We start from the raw sequence: 18,497 nt of genomic DNA, 5'->3' as shown, positions 1-18,497 counted from the left end.
ATTTCCTCAATAATTACAATCCAATACTCATAAAATGTTGCTCTATGCACCTGTCCATAGAAGATGCTCCCCGTAGATAGTCCAGATAATCGAAGCAGTGTGTCAGAATTATTCATGTCAGGGTTGCGCGACGTTATCGCGTTCAACGACCAACAGGTCAGTAAGAACAGACTCTTCACTACAACATGTCCTTCTCCACGCGAGCGTCCCCGGGCACTCTAGCCCTAAAAGCCTCGTACCTATTTTTCAAAGCCATCGGTTTGATTCCGGCTAGACTGCGGCATCTCAGTCCCAAAAAAGGTCGCCCAACATTCGTGTACTCCCGAGGGGGAACCCTCCGCAATTCAGTGCTGATAGTGTCCTTCGCTGTCTTGAGCTGCTTCTCAGTTCACGCGATGAACAAAGCAGACTACCCGAACAAATCGCCGACCACTGAGGCCATTGAAGTATTCAAAGCAGCCTTGGGGTCGATTCTCGTACTGATAGTGTGGACATGGGTTTGCGTTCATCAGAGAGAAGCTATCAAAGTAGCAAACGATTTCTTGGCAATCGACTCTGTCATGAGAAGCTACAGCAATCTCTACAGCCCTAAAACAGTAACCCAACGGTTCGTGTTGGTCTGGGTCTTCAACACCCTCATCTGGATCAACATGTTTTGGTCGGATTACATGGTATTTGATCATGTGCCAGTGATAGCGTTCATCTCGTCTGTCGGACCGAACTTCATCTTCAATTGGTTCCTACTCATGTACACCTTCAGCATCATATACCTGAGGATGAAGGTCCAGGCAGTGAATGACGGGATCCTCCGCTTGTCTGCGGATTCAGTCAGCCGAATATCCGCTTCTCCCGGAAATTTCGATGACAGGTTCTTCATGAAGGCTTTTTTCGCGCTGAAAGGAACTCATATGAGGCTTCACGAAGTCATCAGTGAAATGGACAAGTTCTACTCTTTTCCGATTCTACTGGTCATCGCGGAAATGTGCGCATCGATCGTCTATACGGCGTACTACTTGATGGTGCCAATATTCTTGCCGTCTGTGAAGCAAGCTGAGATCATGATATTCAACTCGGTGTGCTATCTTTCTATGGAGGTCTTTCCAATTACCATTATGACGATTAGCATTGGTCAAATCGTGCAGGAGGTAGGTGATGGGGGATTGATCAAGAGAAGAATGATGAATTATCGTTTCTTTCTTTCTTTCTTTCTTTATCGGAAAAAGACTTTAGGTTGCGAAAATTTTTACCCAAGTCACGCTGAAAATATTATAAATTTCTTCTTTTTCTTCTTGAAAAAAAAAACTTCCTTGTCTACAGCTCGGGCGAACTGCGGATGCGGTTCATAAATGTCTATCTCGGGTTCGTTTAAGTCGCAAAGCGAAGGCTGAGGTACGTCCTTAGAATGAAGATTATACTGAATATTGAGAGATAAGTCTTTTGACTATTGCATTTCAGTTGAGGTTGTTTTCCCTGGAACTACTCCATCAAAATGTTCAATTCACAGCTTGCGGAATCTTCGCGCTAGACGGCACTCTTCTACATTCAGTGAGTCAATCAGGATCAACTGATGGCTTAACAAATCAATGGCCAAAATTAATACATGTACATTTGCCCAGATTTGCGGGATGACTGCCACGTACCTGATAATCCTCATCCAATTTCAGCCAACCGCACGTCCTTCAGAAGAAAATCCAAACCTCCAATAGACAAATCCACTCGCTTCCTGGAAACCGTCAAGTCTGGCGAATGTAGACAATTCTACAAGTGCAAGCTTCGTTTTATGACAGTGACATGATAACTCGTAATTGTAGCTCTGGGAAAACCGCATGTGCAGCTAGGCTTGTGTCCGCCTAATTGATTTTTACTGATTGCGAGGATAATAAGTGGTTGAGTGAAAGTACTGTTGATTATTCCTGCAGGGGAATGCGCTTGCCTCAATTCACTCAAGCTGCTCCGGTAATCATGATGCTTCATCACCACGCGAACGAAAATTAAATGAACTTCAGTTCTGTGGCATCCTCAACAGGGAAATGAGTTCTCCGCCGGCATTATGACACCAGCACTCAGTAAAGTGATCAAAATATTGCCGTACAAGAAATGCTTCAGAAAAGAGACAGTACTGCTTGAAGTGGGCCTCAAATTCTTTCAAATACTGGGATTATTTCCATGTACCGTGGACACATCCGCCTCAATATCTTTCTTGCCTTCGCGTTTATGCGTGGTCTACCACATTGCACTGGTTGTGACTATCAGTTACTGCAACTTCTACGTGGGAATACCAGCTATCGTGCAGGCGAAATCCGAATCCAATGGACTAACCTTTGAAGAAGTCTTGGAGTTGTTTCTTCTCGGAATGGCTACGGCTGTCAGCCTTTTGATCTGGATCGTCTACCCCCTCACTCGCAAGAGATTGATGATTTTTGGGCGAAAGGTGGTCATAGCTGACGCTGTAGCGAGGAAATTGGGAGGAAATTATCGGATGGAATCTAGCAGAAACAAGTTGGTGATATTCGCCATGATTTATGCGATTCTTTTCGGTCTCTTAATTTTCACGGAGTACATCATTTACGATGACCCAATGTCGAGGTTCGTGTGGTTTTGCTTCTATACAGTGCCCTCCTTCACCATTATTTTGCTCCTCATACAATATTCCTTGGCTGTCCATCTGACATCGAGACGAATTAAGGCGTTGAACGACACAATTCTGGGGAGCCTTGAGACGACAGCTGTTCAGGGTCCGCCCGCAGCGCTGCAGAGTCATATTGACGACGTCGTCAGGCGGGTTTTTGACACCTGGAAGAAAGCTCACAACGAGCTGTACGAGGCCAGTCTCGTCATCGCGAAATTCTACTCCTTCCCGATTTTATTCGTGATGGGGTACACGTGCTACACTGTTATTTTCAATAGCTTTCACGCAGTCAAGGAGTTGGTGAGAGGCAATGGTCAGACAGTGGCGATCGCGATTCTGAATGACTGCGTCTGGATCTTGATTCTGTCGATGCCGACTGTCATTCTCATGCTCGAGATTGAGAATCTCCTCGCAGAGGTTTGGCGGATGAATATTCCTCTTACAATGAAAGAAAGAAATTCATATTCTTTATCCCCTGAACTATAGTGTTGGAAAAAAAATGAAATTTCATGGATAGTTGACTACCAATTTTCAGGACAGTGACACTGAATGGGGTTTAGGAGAAAAAAATTAGGAATTTTCAGGTTTCACTGGAAATTCAGTAAAAATACAGAATTTTGAGGGACATAAAGACGAGAATTCCTTAGTTTATTTGAATTTTCAATCTAATATGAATATTCAGTGTTAAATTGCATTGAATTTTCAATGACAAGATTTCCTGAAATTTCAGTGGAATTGCAACACGACAACAATTTCCGGGATTTGGCACGGAAAATTCAGACAAAAATTTTTAATAGTGTATTTACTCGGTCAAACCTTCGATTTTTTTACGCTATAAATTTTTCAATGGAAAGCAGGATGCTATATGCTATCTTTCGACCTTCCGAACCTCTAAATGAGGGAAACAACTGAACAATCATCAGTGCACAAATTAAAAAATTCTAGGGCACACGGACTCGAATCTTATTTGCAAACAAAACCAAAATTTATACCTTAAAAACATCTGCGGTTTGACCGAGTAAATAGCCCAGGGGATAATATAGAATATGCATATTCCTCTGGATATGGTGATGGATCATCACTCGGGATGAATCATTCTTCTAATTTTTTTGTTAAAGGCCAAGGAAAAAGCTGCTGTGTGCCGCAAGCTCGCATTGCGGTTCCAAAAGCATCGACTGTTCCGAACTCAGGTGATGAGATTAAATTTTAGAATTAATAATTTATATGTATTCGTTTCACATCAGCTGTTCAAATCTCTAGGTTAAGATGTATTCTTTCGAATTGCTGCACGAGAATATCAATTTCACAGCGTTTGGATTTTTTTCGCTGAATGGAACAGTTCTGCATTCGGTAAGAGTACTCTACACCGAGAAAAAAAATACTTCTGCCAGGTATATTTACTAACTACAAGACAATTTACGTATTTCTTATGCAGATATTTATATAAAATTAATTGTGGCAAGTAAATATACTTGGCAAAGCAACTTTTTTTCTCAGTGTGCAGATATGAAGACTCAGTAATTGACGAGTGCTCTATTTAGATATTCGCAACAACGGTGACGTATCTCGTCATTATCTTCCAATTTAATAATGTTTACGAGGAGTGAGGAGGCACCGCAACGTGAACGACGTTAAATGGATTGCATTACTGGATTGATATCAGGCTTTAGCGTAGTCCGCCGTATTCATGTGTGTACCAACAAAAATATGCAAAAGTGAAAATCACTGCCTCAAGCGTGTGAATAGGTCTTCAATGGAGCTTGAATTGATCACCAAATTTTTCAAAATAAATGAGTTATTCCCATGTACCGTGAACATCTCAAATTCCATACATTTCTTCCCTTCTCGAATGTGTATTTTTTAGGCCGTGACTATTCGCACCATTGCGTGAATCACTCCCGTACACTCCATACACTCCACGCATGCGTGAAGTTTGTGTGTTTCACGCAGCCGAATTTTCATACTGCTGTGTATTTCACGCAGTTGAAGTTTCATACTACTGTGTGTNTGTGAAACACACAAACTTCACGCATGCGTGGAGTGTATATGGAGTGTACGGGAGTGATTCACGCAATGGTGCGAATAGTCACGGCCTATTTTTTACCACATCGTGCTACACTGTTAAAAATTTTCTCTGAATTTTCCGTCCCAAATTCTGGAAATTTTTATCGTGTTTAAGTTCCACTGAAATTTCTGGAAATCTTGTCATTGAAAAATCAAATATTCCATTGATTTTCTGGTCAAATGATTTGGACATCAATAAAATACTTGATTTTTCAGTTCAATTATTCTGTAAAAATTCGGAAAATCAGGAAAATTCAGGGGAAAATTGACAATTTATGCCATTTTGTTTCTGAATATTCATGTTCCACTGAAAATTCAATCAAGCTGTGGAATTCCCATCTCACTCCCACTGAAAAATCATGAATTCCCGTGAATTCTACTTAAAACTTGAAATTTCATAACCATTTTTCCCTAAATTCGATCCAATGTCACCCTCATGACATTTACTATAATATTTTCCATCGAATTTAAAAAAATTTCTAACAGTGTAATACTGCACCATAAACAATGTAAAAACCAGCTGCAAATCACTGAGAGATTTAAATCTCCAATAGATACATCTTTTTCGAATTTAAAAAACAAAAAATGTTTTCCCAAGTTGACGACAACCATTTCCGTAAACGAATTTGCTAGCAACACGATACCTCGAAAATCACAACTTCGCAACGATTGCATGTGCAAAAATGCTTCAACTAATTGTAAGACCGTGAGTTCGCTTGCTGATTATCTCTCAAATCTTCAAAACCACCCTCAGTTTTCCGCCATTCCTCCCAAACCTCCGTCCTTCAAGGAAGTATGACGAACTCCCGCTTCAGTCGCGTCAAAAAAATCATGCCGCGCGGGAAATGCCCCCGGAGAGGAGCGGCCGCGTTTAAATTAATCACAAACTTCTTCAAAATAACCGGACTATTCCCGTGTGTTGTGAACACATCCCCTCCCATGTATTTCTGTCCCTCAAAATCACGTATTTTTCATAACACTGCGCTGATTGCAATTCTCGGTTACTACAACTTCTACGTGGGAATGCCACTAATAATACAGGACGGAACGAGATCTGGGGCTTTAAAAATGGGAAGGGTTCTGAGATTAATCTTCATTGCAGTGTCTACGACAGTAACTTTGGTGATCTGGATCGTCTACATTTTGTCTGCCAACAAATTGGCGACTTATGGAAATAAAGTACTGAGAGCCGACGCGATAGCACGACAATTCGGCAGCAATTATCAGTTGAAATCCGTCAGGAACAAGTGGGTTTCGTTAATCGTCATTTATATGATACTCTTCAGCTTTGTTATCTCCACCACGTTCTTGTCCTTCAATAATATAATGTCGGAATTCGCGTGGCTGTGCGTATTCAGCGTGCCCTCCGTCCTCATCAGTCTGTTCCTTGTGCAATACTCGTTGATCGTGCAACTTGTGAGGAGACGTGTGAAGGCATTGAACAGTCTGATCCTCCGAAAACTCGACGTGTACGTCCACAGCGAGATCGTCTGGACTTTTGAAATCTGGAAGAAAGCGCAAGACGAGCTGTACTTCGCCTGTCTTATAATTGCTGAATTCTATTCGTTTACGATTCTCCTCGCGATGGGGTTCGTGTACTACACTGTCATTTGCATTAGCTTCTACACAGTCAAAGATGTGTGGAAGAGCGCCGAACGAAGACGGCCAATGATTCATCTTCTCAATGACCCCACGTGGATGTTGATCTTGGTAATGTCAACTGCTCTTCTACTGTTCGAAATTGATGACCTCTTAAATGAGGTATTATTGTCTCTTATATTGATGGATTAGCTTTTGCGAATGTTTCTTATAGGCCTGGTTGCGCCAAGCCCTGTTATCCAAATAAACCCCAGGGTAGAATTTATCCTCGGGGTCAATTCAGTAGGGAATACCCGAGTCGAATAATTGGACCTGACAAGTTCTACTTAGGTGTTGCCGTTCAGAACTGGATTTTTTCCAGTTCGACTTTCAATCGACTTTCCCCCTGGAAAAACGGAAAATCTGAACATTTGAAAATCTGAAAAAAAAACTTTTTCAGTTTACACTTTTTCCAGATACTTTTGAGAGTTCTGAATAGCCCGTCGCTTAAATAGTTAGAATCAACTTCCACCCGGCTAAAAAATTCGATTTTGGCGAAAGTCGACTTTCCTCCTGGAAAAACGGAAAATCTGAAAAAAAAAACTTTTTCAGTTTTCATTTTTTTCACATACTTTTGAGAGTTCTGAATAGCCCGTCGCTTAAATAGTTAGAATCAACTTCCACCCGGCTAAAAAATTCGATTTTGGCGAAAGTCGACTTTCCTCCTGGAAAAACGGAAAATCTGAAAAAAAAAACTTTTTCAGTTTTCATTTTTTTCACATACTTTTGAGAGTTCTGAATAGCCCGTCGCTTAAATAGTTAGAATCAACTTCCACCCGGCTAAAAAATTCGATTTTGGCGAAAGTCGACTTTCCTCCTGGAAAAACGGAAAATCTGAAAAAAAAAACTTTTTCAGTTTTCATTTTTTTCACATACTTTTGAGAGTTCTGAATAGCCCGTCGCTTAAATAGTTAGAATCAACTTCCACCCGGCTAAAAAATTCGATTTTGGCGAAAGTCGACTTTCCTCCTGGAAAAACGGAAAATCTGAAAAAAAAAACTTTTTCAGTTTTCATTTTTTTCACATACTTTTGAGAGTTCTGAATAGCCCGTCGCTTAAATAGTTAGAATCAACTTCCACCCGGCTAAAAAATTCGATTTTGGCGAAAGTCGACTTTCCTCCTGGAAAAACGGAAAATCTGAAAAAAAAAACTTTTTCAGTTTTCATTTTTTTCACATACTTTTGAGAGTTCTGAATAGCCCGTCGCTTAAATAGTTAGAATCAACTTCCACCCGGCTAAAAAATTCGATTTTGGCGAAAGTCGACTTTCCTCCTGGAAAAACGGAAAATCTGAAAAAAAAAACTTTTTCAGTTTTCATTTTTTTCACATACTTTTGAGAGTTCTGAATAGCCCGTCGCTTAAATAGTTAGAATCAACTTCCACCCGGCTAAAAAATTCGATTTTGGCGAAAGTCGACTTTCCCCCTGGAAAAACGGAAAATCTGACCCCTTGAAAATCTGAAAAAAAAAACTTTTTGAGTTTTCACTTTTTTACCTTGGGATTAAATTTCATTTTTCGTTCCTGGGTTAAAATTGAGATTCTCTCCCGCGTAAAATAATTCATTGAACATCCAAATTTACTTTTTTTCTTATCTGACGTTTGCCTTCTCCGGAGCTGGTGCAACCGGGCCTTAATGAGACAATGTAAAAAATGTTGATATTTTTTCAATTCAAGTGGTATGATCCTAACAATTGGTGCAACATTTTTATTTAAAAATTTTTTTTTGCCCGATAAACAATGCGTTGCATATAAAATGTAAATAACAGGCTGACAAAATCTGTTGAACGTGAAGAAATCATATTTTTATAATTTTTTTACTGAAGATCAAGAAAAAAGCTGCTGTCTGCCGCAAACTGTCACTAAGATTTGAAAGACATGGACAGCTACAGACTCAGGTAATCGATGATTCAGCAATTGACACGGAGAAAGTTATTTGGTGAAATTTAACAATTAGTTATTGAAATTGACTAACTAATTGAAATTCACAAAATAATTTTCCCTTGGAAGTGCACCTGTTTAATCCTGTATTCTTCCATTTCCAGATTAAAATGTATTTGCATGAATTGCTGCACGAGAATATAAACTTTACCGCATACGGATTTTTTCCACTGAATAGTAACATTCTGCATTCGGTAAGATATCTGTATAAATATTGAGACCCCGAGATTGTTGGGTGCTTCTTTCAGATGTTTGGAACAACGGTGACCTACCTCATTATTCTTATCCAGTTTCTCATGTTTCACGAGGAGAGAAAACGTAATGCTGGAACGTAAACATTTAATTGCTCCATTGGAAATGAACGATTATATATTATAAGGGAATATTGTAATCTTTATTGTAATCTCTTTTGATTCACCGCAAATATATGTAATCACATCTGTGTGAACATGAAGACTACGTCAATGCTTAACGTTTCTTTATTAATACATCGATTTTTGTTGACACGTGTCAATAGAACGTACTAGTTCGTAGTTAATTTCTATTTACTTGGTAATCATGATATCCAATCTCCACGCAAAGGAGAGTCGTGTTCTTTTCTGACCCAGAGATAGCCACAATCGTAAATTAGAAGTTAAATTTTGAACTAGTTGATCAATATTATTCTACATTTTTTAATTATTACATTAATCACCAATTGAATATTTAAATTCCAAATTATGTTATCAATCAATAATTTAGTTATGAAGATTGACGATCGTTTGGTTAATCAAAATTTTTTTTAATGAAATTTAGTATTATTTATTCAATAGACAATTGACAATTCCATATTATCAATTATTTAATTCAGTAGCGAAGTGGACAAACGGTTCAAGTCAATTTCGTCTTTAGTTGAGTTTTCTAGAAATATCTCCGAACTTAAGGGAGATAACGAAATTTTCATAATAACATTTTTTGTAGAGCGAATTGAGTGCTACTAAAAATGTTATGAGAAAAATTTTGCTACATCCCTCAGATTTCGAGATATTCATTGAAAACTGGCCAATAGCCAAAATCGTCTTCAACCGTTTGACCACTTCGCCAGTGAATTCGTCCTCAATCGTAATTTAGATTATAAATTATCTTATTATTTTTTATTTCGATGATTATTTGTCCAGTCGAGCACTCAAGTTTGTCAAAAACCTGAACTTGCATTCTACGTATTTTGTTTACAAACTTTAGTGCTCGGCTGTAAATCTTAATCAATGTAACGTTCACATTCCCTTAATATTGAAGAATTCAATGATTGATGGCCCTCCCCGTCCTGAACATTCCCCTGAGTGATACCTTCGTTTCCTACTTGTCAAACATTACTTAAAAATTAATCATTTGTGACGAGTTGATCTCGCTGTTGGAGCGAAGCGCAGAGGGAGAATAATGCGGAGAAATGCGATAACCAACGCTGGCTTGAAATATTTAGGGGGAATGTGTGGGCGCAAATGGCCTCGCCACACATTAATAAAATTATCCTTAATAACTCTACTAGTTCTATGCCTCTTCTACTGACTGATGGTGTCGCGATGGCAAGTGTAAATTACTCAAACATCGCCCATAATTCTCGGAGAAATTTCAATCTCCACAGAAAAATGTATTTCGTACCTCGTAAAACCTCCAATTTACCAAAGTTTATGGAAACAATTGCGAAAGGGCAGGCCTTATTTTACAGCAGTGGCATGATAGCCCGCAAAATTACCCCACTGGGAAAACTTCATCTGGAATAATGCCGCGCCTACAACCAGGAGTTCAATTATTGACGATTATCTCTGAAAGTTTCAGAACCAACTTCGGTTTTCCGATTTTCCCTCGAACTAAGTTCAGCTCCGGCGACAGGATGCCCAACCTCAGGCTCATCACTCGCACAAAAAAAATCTTTTCATACAAGAAATGGTTCAGAAGAGAAGTAACAGAACTCGACGTGATCACCAGATTCTTCAAAATAAACGGGTTATTCCCGTGCACCGTCGACACATCAATTTCCGTAAATGTTTTTCCCTCGCGACTATGTGTTTTCTACCACATCGCGCTGATTGGAATCCTCGGCTACTGCAATTTCTACGTGGGAATACCAGCGATAATACAGGACAAAATGGCATCTGGGGGCCTAAAGCTGCCGAGTATTCTGGAGTTGATCTACATCGGGTCGTCCACAGCAATCACTTTTCTCATCTGGATCGTCTACATTACGTTCTGCACCAAATTAACGATTTTCGGAAAAAGAGTGGCCGAAGCCGACGCGATCGCGAGGAAATTTGGCACAAATTACCAGTTGGAATCTGTCAGAAAGCAGTGGATAATGTTGTTCATTACCTACGTGATCCTCTTCAGCTTCCTGACCTTCACCGAAAGCCTGTTCTATAGCGATAACGTAACGTCGAGATTCGTGTGGTTGTGCATGCAGACTGTGCCCTCCATCATCATCATTCTCTTTCTCACGCAGTACTATCTGGTCGTGCAGCTTGCGAAAAGACGTATGAAAGCATTGAACAAAATAATTCTGCGAAATCACGACAAAACGGCTGTTCACAATCGAAATAGCACCAATGACGCGATTACTGAGGCCTTTGAATCCTGGAAAAAAGCACACAACGAGCTGTATGAAGCCTGTGTTGTAATCGCGGAATTCTATTCCTTTCCGATGCTGTTCGTCATGGGGCTCGAGTGTTACGGTGTGATTTGCGGTAGCTTCTACTCCCTCAAATATTTGAGGAGCGGCGTCCATCAAGCTCAGATGCTACTTCATCTTTTGTATAACTTGATTTTCATCTTCAACTTTACAATTCCGATTGTTCTCCTTATGTCTGAAATTGACGATCTGCTCAGCGAGGTATTCTCATCCATATTTTGGATTTCATGCCAATTTGTTATATCAATCAGTAATTTTCTGCAAATTATTACAATCTTTTCTTAAAGGTCAAGGAAAAAGCTGTTGTGTGTCGCCAACTCACATTCCGATTCCGAAAGCATCGGCCGCTCCTACGTCAAGTAATTACGTTAAAAACTAAGAAATTAAGAACGTTAAAAATTAAGAAATTAAGATGCGTCTGTTGAAGCCATTCTCGAATTTTCAGATTAAAATGTATCTGTACGAACTGGTGCACGAGAATATCAACTTTACCGCCTTCGGATTTTTTCAGCTGAACAGGACTGTTCTGCATTCGGTAAGATCTCTCGATGAATGCGAAGATTGGAACCTTAATGAGTGCTTTGTTTAGATGTTTGCAACAACAGTGACGTATCTGGTCATCCTATATCAGTATTCCAATCGTCGTGACGAGGACGGTAGCAATACATCAGGAAATTAACGAATCTATAGTTATGTATTCATCAAACAAAAATATATGATTACACTTCTGTAAATTATGAGTGTCAATGCGACGTTTTCTCACCACCGAATTGACATTTGAATTTCGTTAATATTCAGCAAAGCCATAGCAATTGAAAAAATAAAATGGAAGCACTTTGCTTTATCAAATACAACGAATCCACATTCATGCTTTCATTTGAAGTACTCTCGTTCAATAATTCAAGCTGCCCTCGATTATCGTCACGAAATCTCCCCAGCAAGGACTATCTATTTCACACAATAATTGCGAGTGAGCAGTCACCTAACCATGGATAGAGAGACAAGCGTACTTTTTCGATCCATCACCGCCATTTTCAAGACATTCGGTCTCCTGCCCTTCACGATCACAGTGCCCTCAACGTCCAAGAAGGGCATTGACATTTCACCCTCCAGAGGTACCGTAGCGTACAATGTCCTGTTCTTCGCTGCTGTGCTGTACGCCAACTGTTTCGCTGGAATTCCCATCATAATCCGGCATGCTAAGAGCAAGCTACAAGACACTCAAGTAATTCTGGACATTCTGCACACCATCATGGCGAGTGGAATATCTCTCATGACCCTGGCCATGTTCAACGCCAGGCGCGCGAAAATGATGAACATGACTCGCGACTTTTTGGAAGTCGATCGATGTATCAAGAGGCATCGACACATCCAGTCGCTGAAATTTTCTCCCCGGCCGCTGACGGTGTTTATCATTCTGTATATCATAATGTGGATAGTCCTAGTCTCGACTGAGTGGCACGAGGACTTCGTGGCAGCGCCGAAAATGCAGTGGCTCCTCTGGGGTTTCACCTATCTAGTGCCAGTAGTTATAATAACTCTTTGCGTTCTGCAGTATGGCGTGATCATGAAGCTCGTGGCGTTTCGATTCAAATTACTGAACCACACGATTCGCAAATCCACTGATACAATCGCCCATTGTTTGAATCAGAATGAAACTTTTATACTTCCCGAAAGTGCAGGCGATCGTGTAATAGTCCATAAATTTCGATCCATCAAAAGTGCTCACGAATCGCTCTACGACTTCACGATAGCTGTCTCCCATTTTTACTCGTTCCTGATACTACCGATAATAGGGTTTTTCTGCGGGACTTTCATCTTCCTGTCCTTTGACTTCATGATGAACGCTATGTCGTCGAAGAATGAGGGGAATACGATAAGTAATTATGTCGCTTGGATCTTGATAGTAATCACCCCCATGGTCATCCTGCTTTCAAATATCGAGGCGGCTACTGAGGAGGTGCTCAACTTTTCGATATTCTATTTTATATTTTATGGGGGAGGGCAGGGCAAAACGGACCCCTAGGGCAAAACGGACCACTGACAGAAAATCGATAATTTTAATTTTTTTCTATTGATAATTGATAATTGAAAAATTCAAAGGCATTTGTGGTTTGAGGTGATGAGCAAATCCGATCAAATTGCGGTTCAACGACATTTCTTGTCTATAAAATTCCTGTGATTTTACTACCCAAGAAACCCACTTTTAATTCAAGACATTAAGTGTTCCTGATTTAAAGGAAAGAAAAAGAAACAAACATTACCAATTTTCTGTCAGTGGTCCGTTTCGCCCTACCCTCCCTTAGAATTGCACAAATTATTCTCTCATTGCAGTACGAGAGGACTCCCATCGAACTTTATAAATTGGCGTCCAGGTTCGAGAGCTGTCGAGAACTCGCAACTGAGGTAATTGAGCCCCCGATGACTCTCAGTGTCAATGATTCTTTTGCTTCTAAATGTCCAGGTGGAATTATTCTCGCACGATTTTCTTCACAAGAAGATGAAGTTGTCAGCACTCGGATGTTTTCCATTAGACTACACTGTGTTCCATTCGGTAAACACAATTTAGCTGATTAAAATCGTACGAAACAAAGAAGTTTTTCTCATTTGCAGTGACTTTTATTCCAGATTCTCTCCGCAACACTCACATATCTGATCATCATCTTCCAATTCCAGGAATCAAGAAGGATGGCTTCCAAAAAACCGGCAAATCTAACAAGTACTTGAGCAGTATTCCAAATCATTCAAATGAATAATTCATTTTATCTTTCCTGTTTACACGTTTCAGTACTAAAAATAAATAATAATACTATAGTCATCAATTTTATTATTAATCCTTTATTCATAATATATTGAAACATACATCTGTTTGCATACGCAATGGCACTGAGAATGTGGCAAAATAATATATCCCTTACAGTGAATTCCATCGACTTAGGCTCATTTCATATAAATTTTTTTATTCAACAAAATTTATCTCTCATAACACTCACCACATGTCTACCCGAAAAATGCTCTCAAAAGCAATCAGATACCAGACGTCAAATAACACGGACTCGTTGACTATCAAAAACAATATCAATACAAATTTCAATAATTAGAGATACACATTGCACATATTCTGAAAACTGATAGTCCCGAATCCACACACCCTAATAACGACAACTTACAACAGACAACAATGATAATGAGCACTTGTTGTAAATCAACAAATTCAACGCGAATACTATAATAACAAGCACACAAATACCCACCAAACATATGTAGATCGTTAATATTAACATCGTTAGCGTAAAAATTTCATACTTTCAATCGTTCATGGAAGTGTCTCTAATGATAACCGAGTAATACTAAATCGACACATCTTATCACCACAATCGTAAGAATTAGAATGTAATACTTGAATTCTTTTGTTCCATCTGTTGATCAGAAGATGCAATGTGCGTCGTAAATAAGTCATGAGCTGATCAACTGTGAATGCAACTTCCAACGAGCGAAACTCGATGCAGACAACACTTTTTACACTGACATTCCCTGATTTTCGCATCAATTAATTCAATGAATTCCAATGAATTCGTACCGTTCATTAACACTATCATTAAAGGAAGACAATCTTCCCAGAATTGTTCTCAAGACTGTCACTCTTCAAACTGAAGTTTCAGCGGACGTGGTGCCATTCGCTTTAAAGGATCCGGATTCCTTAGAGCGAATAAGATCTACCTGCAATACAACGTTATTCATAAAACAAATTACTCAAAAATTAAAGAATCGCTTAACTAGGGACGACTAAGCCAATTAAGGGAAGATCTTAGCTCATTTGGACGATTCAACGAAGCATCAAGTCGACGGGCCGTTGTGCTTGATTCGGTGATTGTGCAACATTAAATCCATGCAGTGGCAACACTCGACAATTCAGCATTAAACATAACGGTGAATTCAATCAATATGAAAAAAATGCGAATTACGATATCAATGATGACTGGCTATACCATTTTTTTCACTCAGGGTCTTAATATTACTCACTGAAGGTCGTATTAAACATGAGGAAGTGTCATGCCGGTGCTCTCGCTCACAGTGTTGCAAAGTGTGTGATACATAATTTAATGTATTTTCCAAACAACAAATTTCTATGATTTTTCAAAAAAAATCAATGCACCAATCACAATTCAATTGTGATTACAATTCAGAGTCATTGATGCTGGTCACCTTGATAGAGATACCGCAGTCATCCTCATCCTCCTCAGTCATAGTGGTTAACCGCGTCGTCTCGTCCACCGGACTCCCCTCCCTCTTAGATTGCTTCTTCTGCTTCCCCACACTTTCGGGCGAGAACGAAAAAAAAAGATATTGTACATTTTGTCTTAATGCGCACTTAAATTCTGTATGGTATGCTAAGCGATAGAATGATGCTGGTAGCGATGATGCGATGATACATGATGACAGCTATATAACAATATTTATATTCATTCATTCGTCGTACTTGATCATCTTCGGTTGCTTCTTCTCAGTTGAATTGACATCGTTGACTTGCTTCCAAATTCCACTTTTATTGACTTCCTCGCTGATATTGATGCTGGCCAAAGGTATCTTCATGACATTACCATTAGCCAATGATATCTGGAGGTTACCGGTATCACCGTAATCCGACGCTTCCTGCTGCTCCTGAAGCCATTAATTTCATCGATGGATTCTGATATTTCATTATAATTCAGCTATGAATTAATTAAACTGCTTCCACATCAATCGTGTGCTGTGAAGCGCATGGAAGGAACTGTACACAAATGCTGCTAATCATTGTCACACAAACATTTGTACTCTACCAAGCAAAAAACGTAATTTGGGCAACTGAGATATCGGGGTATTGTCGGGTTATCGCAGTATCCTAATTCTATGACGTTAGAGAATGATAATTCAAGGTAATCATACCTTGAGCTCTCTCAATCCTTCCGTGGACGATGTACGCGGGATAGCGTGTATTACGTCAAAAGCCATATTTGTTGTCTCTCTACATAATTTTTGGAAGGAGTGTTTGGTGTGGGCACAACGAGACACTTAGGTGATGGGCAATGTGTGTGTCGATGTTGAATAAACAACAGTTGTATACAAATGGTTCTAAATAATAATGTATTTAACAGCTGGGATAAGACGGGAAGACGCAAAAATTTGTGATATACGGGTGTATAAAGTGTTACGAACACCGTCGACGTGATTATCGACAAAATGTTGGATATCATGAGCCTGATAATTCAATTTAATATTGTTTAACAAATTTTTCTTTACACGAGACATTTGGCACATCGTTTACCACTGATTTGTATCTCAATTGTCATGTCTTACACCTTTTCTCTATCTAGTTCAACCTGTTGTCAATCGTGATGAGTTCAATGATCAGTGAAGTCATTCGACAACAGATTGACAATTACCCTAGTCCATGTAGGCATTCTCTAGTAAACGTAACAAAAAACTGATAAATGTAATAAATTTTTAAAAACATCTACTCTCTTGTCGCTTCGAGTTGGAAGCACAATGACCTGTTTAGGCTCTTTACTGTTAGATTACAAAATGACTCATGTATTTGGTGTTGCTGAGTCGTAGAGAGTCTTTTTATCATAGTCGCACAGTGATATTGTGACCACGGGACACGTAGTCCCGGGATCACTTCTCGGATGTTATTTGCGACAGACGATTGCTCTTAGTATTCGGGTTACGGTGCTAACCTCGCCGCTCTCCAACTGACGTAGATCGTCGGCATGCTTCTTGGTTGACTCTGGCATAACGTCATCAAGAATCTTGAGCTCACGACGGGTGAAAAGAAGATCCAATGATTTACGAATGCCAATCATCACCACCAACTGTTGACAAATTCATACAAATTTAGACAGATTATTCACGAAGGATAAGTGCTTGCACTTACCATTAACGGGAATAAGATTGAGGTGCTGCTAAACGATTTTATCGTCCAGAGACAGGCAAGACAAGCAATCTGAATTAACGTGAACATGTGAACTCGCTTCAGAGGGACCTGCAGGGAAAAACGGAGTGTGAGTATCCTTTCGGAATTCTTGAAGGTCAGAGGGATTTACATCATAAGTCATGATAAGACGCTTCAGTCTCTTCGTCTTTAATTGAATCGACATTAATCGCTAGAGGAAAGGAACTACTGTAGATTTACCTGACGTAGGAACATGTAGTCAGGTTGATATTTGACAGGCATGAGCATGATCAGTATTCTATCGAAGAATTGGAGGCCCTTGAGTGATGCAACGCCCATGTACAGGAATACCCCAAACAGTACAGGCATTGGAATGTGGCTCAGCATTGGTGTGAGTAGAACAGAACAACCAATCATGAGAAATATCAATATGTGGGTGACACGTTGTTCTCGCACCCCCAGAAACTGTGGTTTTTCACCAGGTGCTGCACACTCCGACTCGAGTTTGAGCGAATTAACGTGATTTATTGACAGGACGGTGGCGGCTACGAACCAGGGTAATCCCATTACTGAGCAGATTTCAATCAATATCGCCAGAACGAAAAGATCAAGATGATAGCCGCAGCCTTTCTGTATCAACAAAGAGAATTATTCAAGTGATTCTGTTATCTTTGGTTTAAATTTTTCCAGAAAATCCATACTTTCAGTTTATTTTCTTTTCTGTTGACGATAACCGCAGTGATTTGTTGATCCATGAAAATTAAAATTGTTCCCAGTAGTGCTGGTAGGCACGCGACAATAGCACTCCACCATGGATTTTCTTGGAACGGCCAGATGATCCAGCCGCGTCCCTCGAGGGTTGGCTTGAATTCACTCGGCACTTCGAGCTTTGGAGTGGCTATTCCCGTGCAGTAGTCGAGTATTGACATTGAAAATATTGCGATTATCACTGCGAAGTCACTCACGATTTGTCTCACCTGGGAATAGAAATAATACTGTTGCGTATTTGTTCTTTTTCTGAAACATCTTCGTGAACGATCGTCTCTTTCTATCTCGTTAGTCTTTTATGTTGTGTTTTTCCGCGGACGTGTCGTGTCCCTTGTTGCATTTATTCAATTATTTCTTCCGTTTTAATATTTTAATGAATATTTGGTCTTTATAGAGGGATTTTATGATATGATATGGAAGCTGATAAAATAGTGGTTGTAGATTTTTACCTTGGAGGGGAAGAATAGGGCATTTTTGAAGTCCTTGAGCTCGACAGACAGCAAAAATGTCCCCATGAAAAGTATAATTGACATAAGGAACACATCGGGTACGTACTGAGGCGTTGTGCATCCGTCCCCTGTTAAAGTACCGTTCAAATTCTGAAAGGAAAAGCCACAATTATCAGATCATATCATTCACAATTAATTAATTAATTAATTCGATGAAATTTTCCATGCATTTTTTATCAATTGCCATTTTTACGTTATTATATTAACAAGCAGGCAGATATTTCATTTTATATCTCGACGTTTCATGACATTCTAAGTAATTTCCAAGCAAAATTAAAGACTTGGAAAATCTACGGATTACAACGTTTGCATTCGGAACCAAAAAATATAGAAATTAAAATTAAAGCTCCTCATAC

General features: G+C 39.5%; 5 protein-coding genes across 13 annotated transcripts in view; 4 read left to right on the top strand and 1 right to left on the bottom strand.

The window, feature by feature from the left end:
- The first annotated feature begins 185 nt into the window (after positions 1-185).
- Positions 186-1,706, top strand: LOC114841435. Its single transcript, XM_029126416.1, has 4 exons — positions 186-1,145; positions 1,318-1,389; positions 1,456-1,545; positions 1,617-1,706. The coding sequence occupies exons 1-4, from the start codon at positions 186-188 to the stop codon at positions 1,704-1,706; spliced, it is 1,212 nt and encodes a 403-aa protein (XP_028982249.1).
- Positions 1,707-2,050: 344 nt separating this feature from the next.
- LOC114841433 (putative gustatory receptor 28b) lies at positions 2,051-4,236 on the top strand. Its single transcript, XM_029126414.1, has 4 exons — positions 2,051-3,046; positions 3,748-3,819; positions 3,890-3,979; positions 4,171-4,236. Exons 1-4 carry the CDS (start codon positions 2,051-2,053, stop codon positions 4,234-4,236), a joined length of 1,224 nt encoding a protein of 407 aa, XP_028982247.1.
- A 5,904-nt stretch (positions 4,237-10,140) lies between these two features.
- LOC107042169 (putative gustatory receptor 28a) lies at positions 10,141-11,611 on the top strand. The gene is made up of 4 exons (XM_015263080.2): positions 10,141-11,133; positions 11,220-11,291; positions 11,378-11,467; positions 11,522-11,611. Exons 1-4 carry the CDS (start codon positions 10,141-10,143, stop codon positions 11,609-11,611), a joined length of 1,245 nt encoding a protein of 414 aa, XP_015118566.2.
- A 309-nt stretch (positions 11,612-11,920) lies between these two features.
- LOC114841432 lies at positions 11,921-13,659 on the top strand. The gene is made up of 4 exons (XM_029126413.1): positions 11,921-12,892; positions 13,267-13,338; positions 13,397-13,486; positions 13,561-13,659. The coding sequence occupies exons 1-4, from the start codon at positions 11,921-11,923 to the stop codon at positions 13,657-13,659; spliced, it is 1,233 nt and encodes a 410-aa protein (XP_028982246.1).
- Positions 13,660-13,750: 91 nt separating this feature from the next.
- The window catches only part of LOC107042236 (sodium bicarbonate cotransporter 3), a 28,843-nt gene continuing 24,096 nt past the window's right edge, over positions 13,751-18,497 (bottom strand). For 8 of the 9 annotated variants that reach the window (XM_015263190.1, XM_015263192.1, XM_015263189.1 and 5 more), the window contains 8 exons: positions 18,082-18,231; positions 17,566-17,841; positions 17,105-17,494; positions 16,847-16,954; positions 16,650-16,784; positions 15,413-15,594; positions 15,139-15,250; positions 13,751-14,652 (listed from right to left, as the gene is read on the bottom strand). In XM_015263190.1, coding sequence (XP_015118676.1) covers positions 14,578-14,652; positions 15,139-15,250; positions 15,413-15,594; positions 16,650-16,784; positions 16,847-16,954; positions 17,105-17,494; positions 17,566-17,841; positions 18,082-18,231 — 1,428 coding nt within the window. In that variant the 3' untranslated portion in view covers positions 13,751-14,577. Of the gene's footprint in view, positions 14,653-14,955; positions 15,251-15,412; positions 15,595-16,649; positions 16,785-16,846; positions 16,955-17,104; positions 17,495-17,565; positions 17,842-18,081; positions 18,232-18,497 lie in introns of all 9 variants that reach the window. The other variant, XR_001461138.1, reaches the window with a different exon arrangement.

Source organism: Diachasma alloeum, unplaced genomic scaffold (assembly GCF_001412515.2).
Source record: "Diachasma alloeum isolate Michigan unplaced genomic scaffold, Dall2.0 Dall_scaffold_00430, whole genome shotgun sequence".
In the NCBI taxonomy this organism is placed as follows: domain Eukaryota; kingdom Metazoa; phylum Arthropoda; class Insecta; order Hymenoptera; family Braconidae; genus Diachasma; species Diachasma alloeum.
Note: the sequence above shows the minus strand (reverse complement) of the source record. Positions and strands in the feature narration are given on the sequence as shown.

Coding starts and splice junctions, on each gene's coding strand:
- LOC114841435 (XM_029126416.1), top strand. CDS start 186: ATGTCCTTCTCCACGCGAGCGTCCCCGGGCACTCTAGCCCTAAAAGCC. Junction 1,146..1,317: donor TTGGTCAAATCGTGCAGGAG/GTAGGTGATGGG, acceptor CCTTGTCTACAG/CTCGGGCGAACTGCGGATGC. Junction 1,390..1,455: donor GTCGCAAAGCGAAGGCTGAG/GTACGTCCTTAG, acceptor ATTGCATTTCAG/TTGAGGTTGTTTTCCCTGGA.
- LOC107042169 (XM_015263080.2), top strand. CDS start 10,141: ATGCCCAACCTCAGGCTCATCACTCGCACAAAAAAAATCTTTTCATAC. Junction 11,292..11,377: donor ATCGGCCGCTCCTACGTCAA/GTAATTACGTTA, acceptor TCGAATTTTCAG/ATTAAAATGTATCTGTACGA. Junction 11,468..11,521: donor ACAGGACTGTTCTGCATTCG/GTAAGATCTCTC, acceptor TGCTTTGTTTAG/ATGTTTGCAACAACAGTGAC.
- LOC114841432 (XM_029126413.1), top strand. CDS start 11,921: ATGGATAGAGAGACAAGCGTACTTTTTCGATCCATCACCGCCATTTTC. Junction 13,339..13,396: donor GTCGAGAACTCGCAACTGAG/GTAATTGAGCCC, acceptor CTAAATGTCCAG/GTGGAATTATTCTCGCACGA. Junction 13,487..13,560: donor ACTACACTGTGTTCCATTCG/GTAAACACAATT, acceptor CTTTTATTCCAG/ATTCTCTCCGCAACACTCAC.
- LOC114841433 (XM_029126414.1), top strand. CDS start 2,051: ATGACACCAGCACTCAGTAAAGTGATCAAAATATTGCCGTACAAGAAA. Junction 3,820..3,889: donor ATCGACTGTTCCGAACTCAG/GTGATGAGATTA, acceptor TCAAATCTCTAG/GTTAAGATGTATTCTTTCGA. Junction 3,980..4,170: donor ATGGAACAGTTCTGCATTCG/GTAAGAGTACTC, acceptor TGCTCTATTTAG/ATATTCGCAACAACGGTGAC.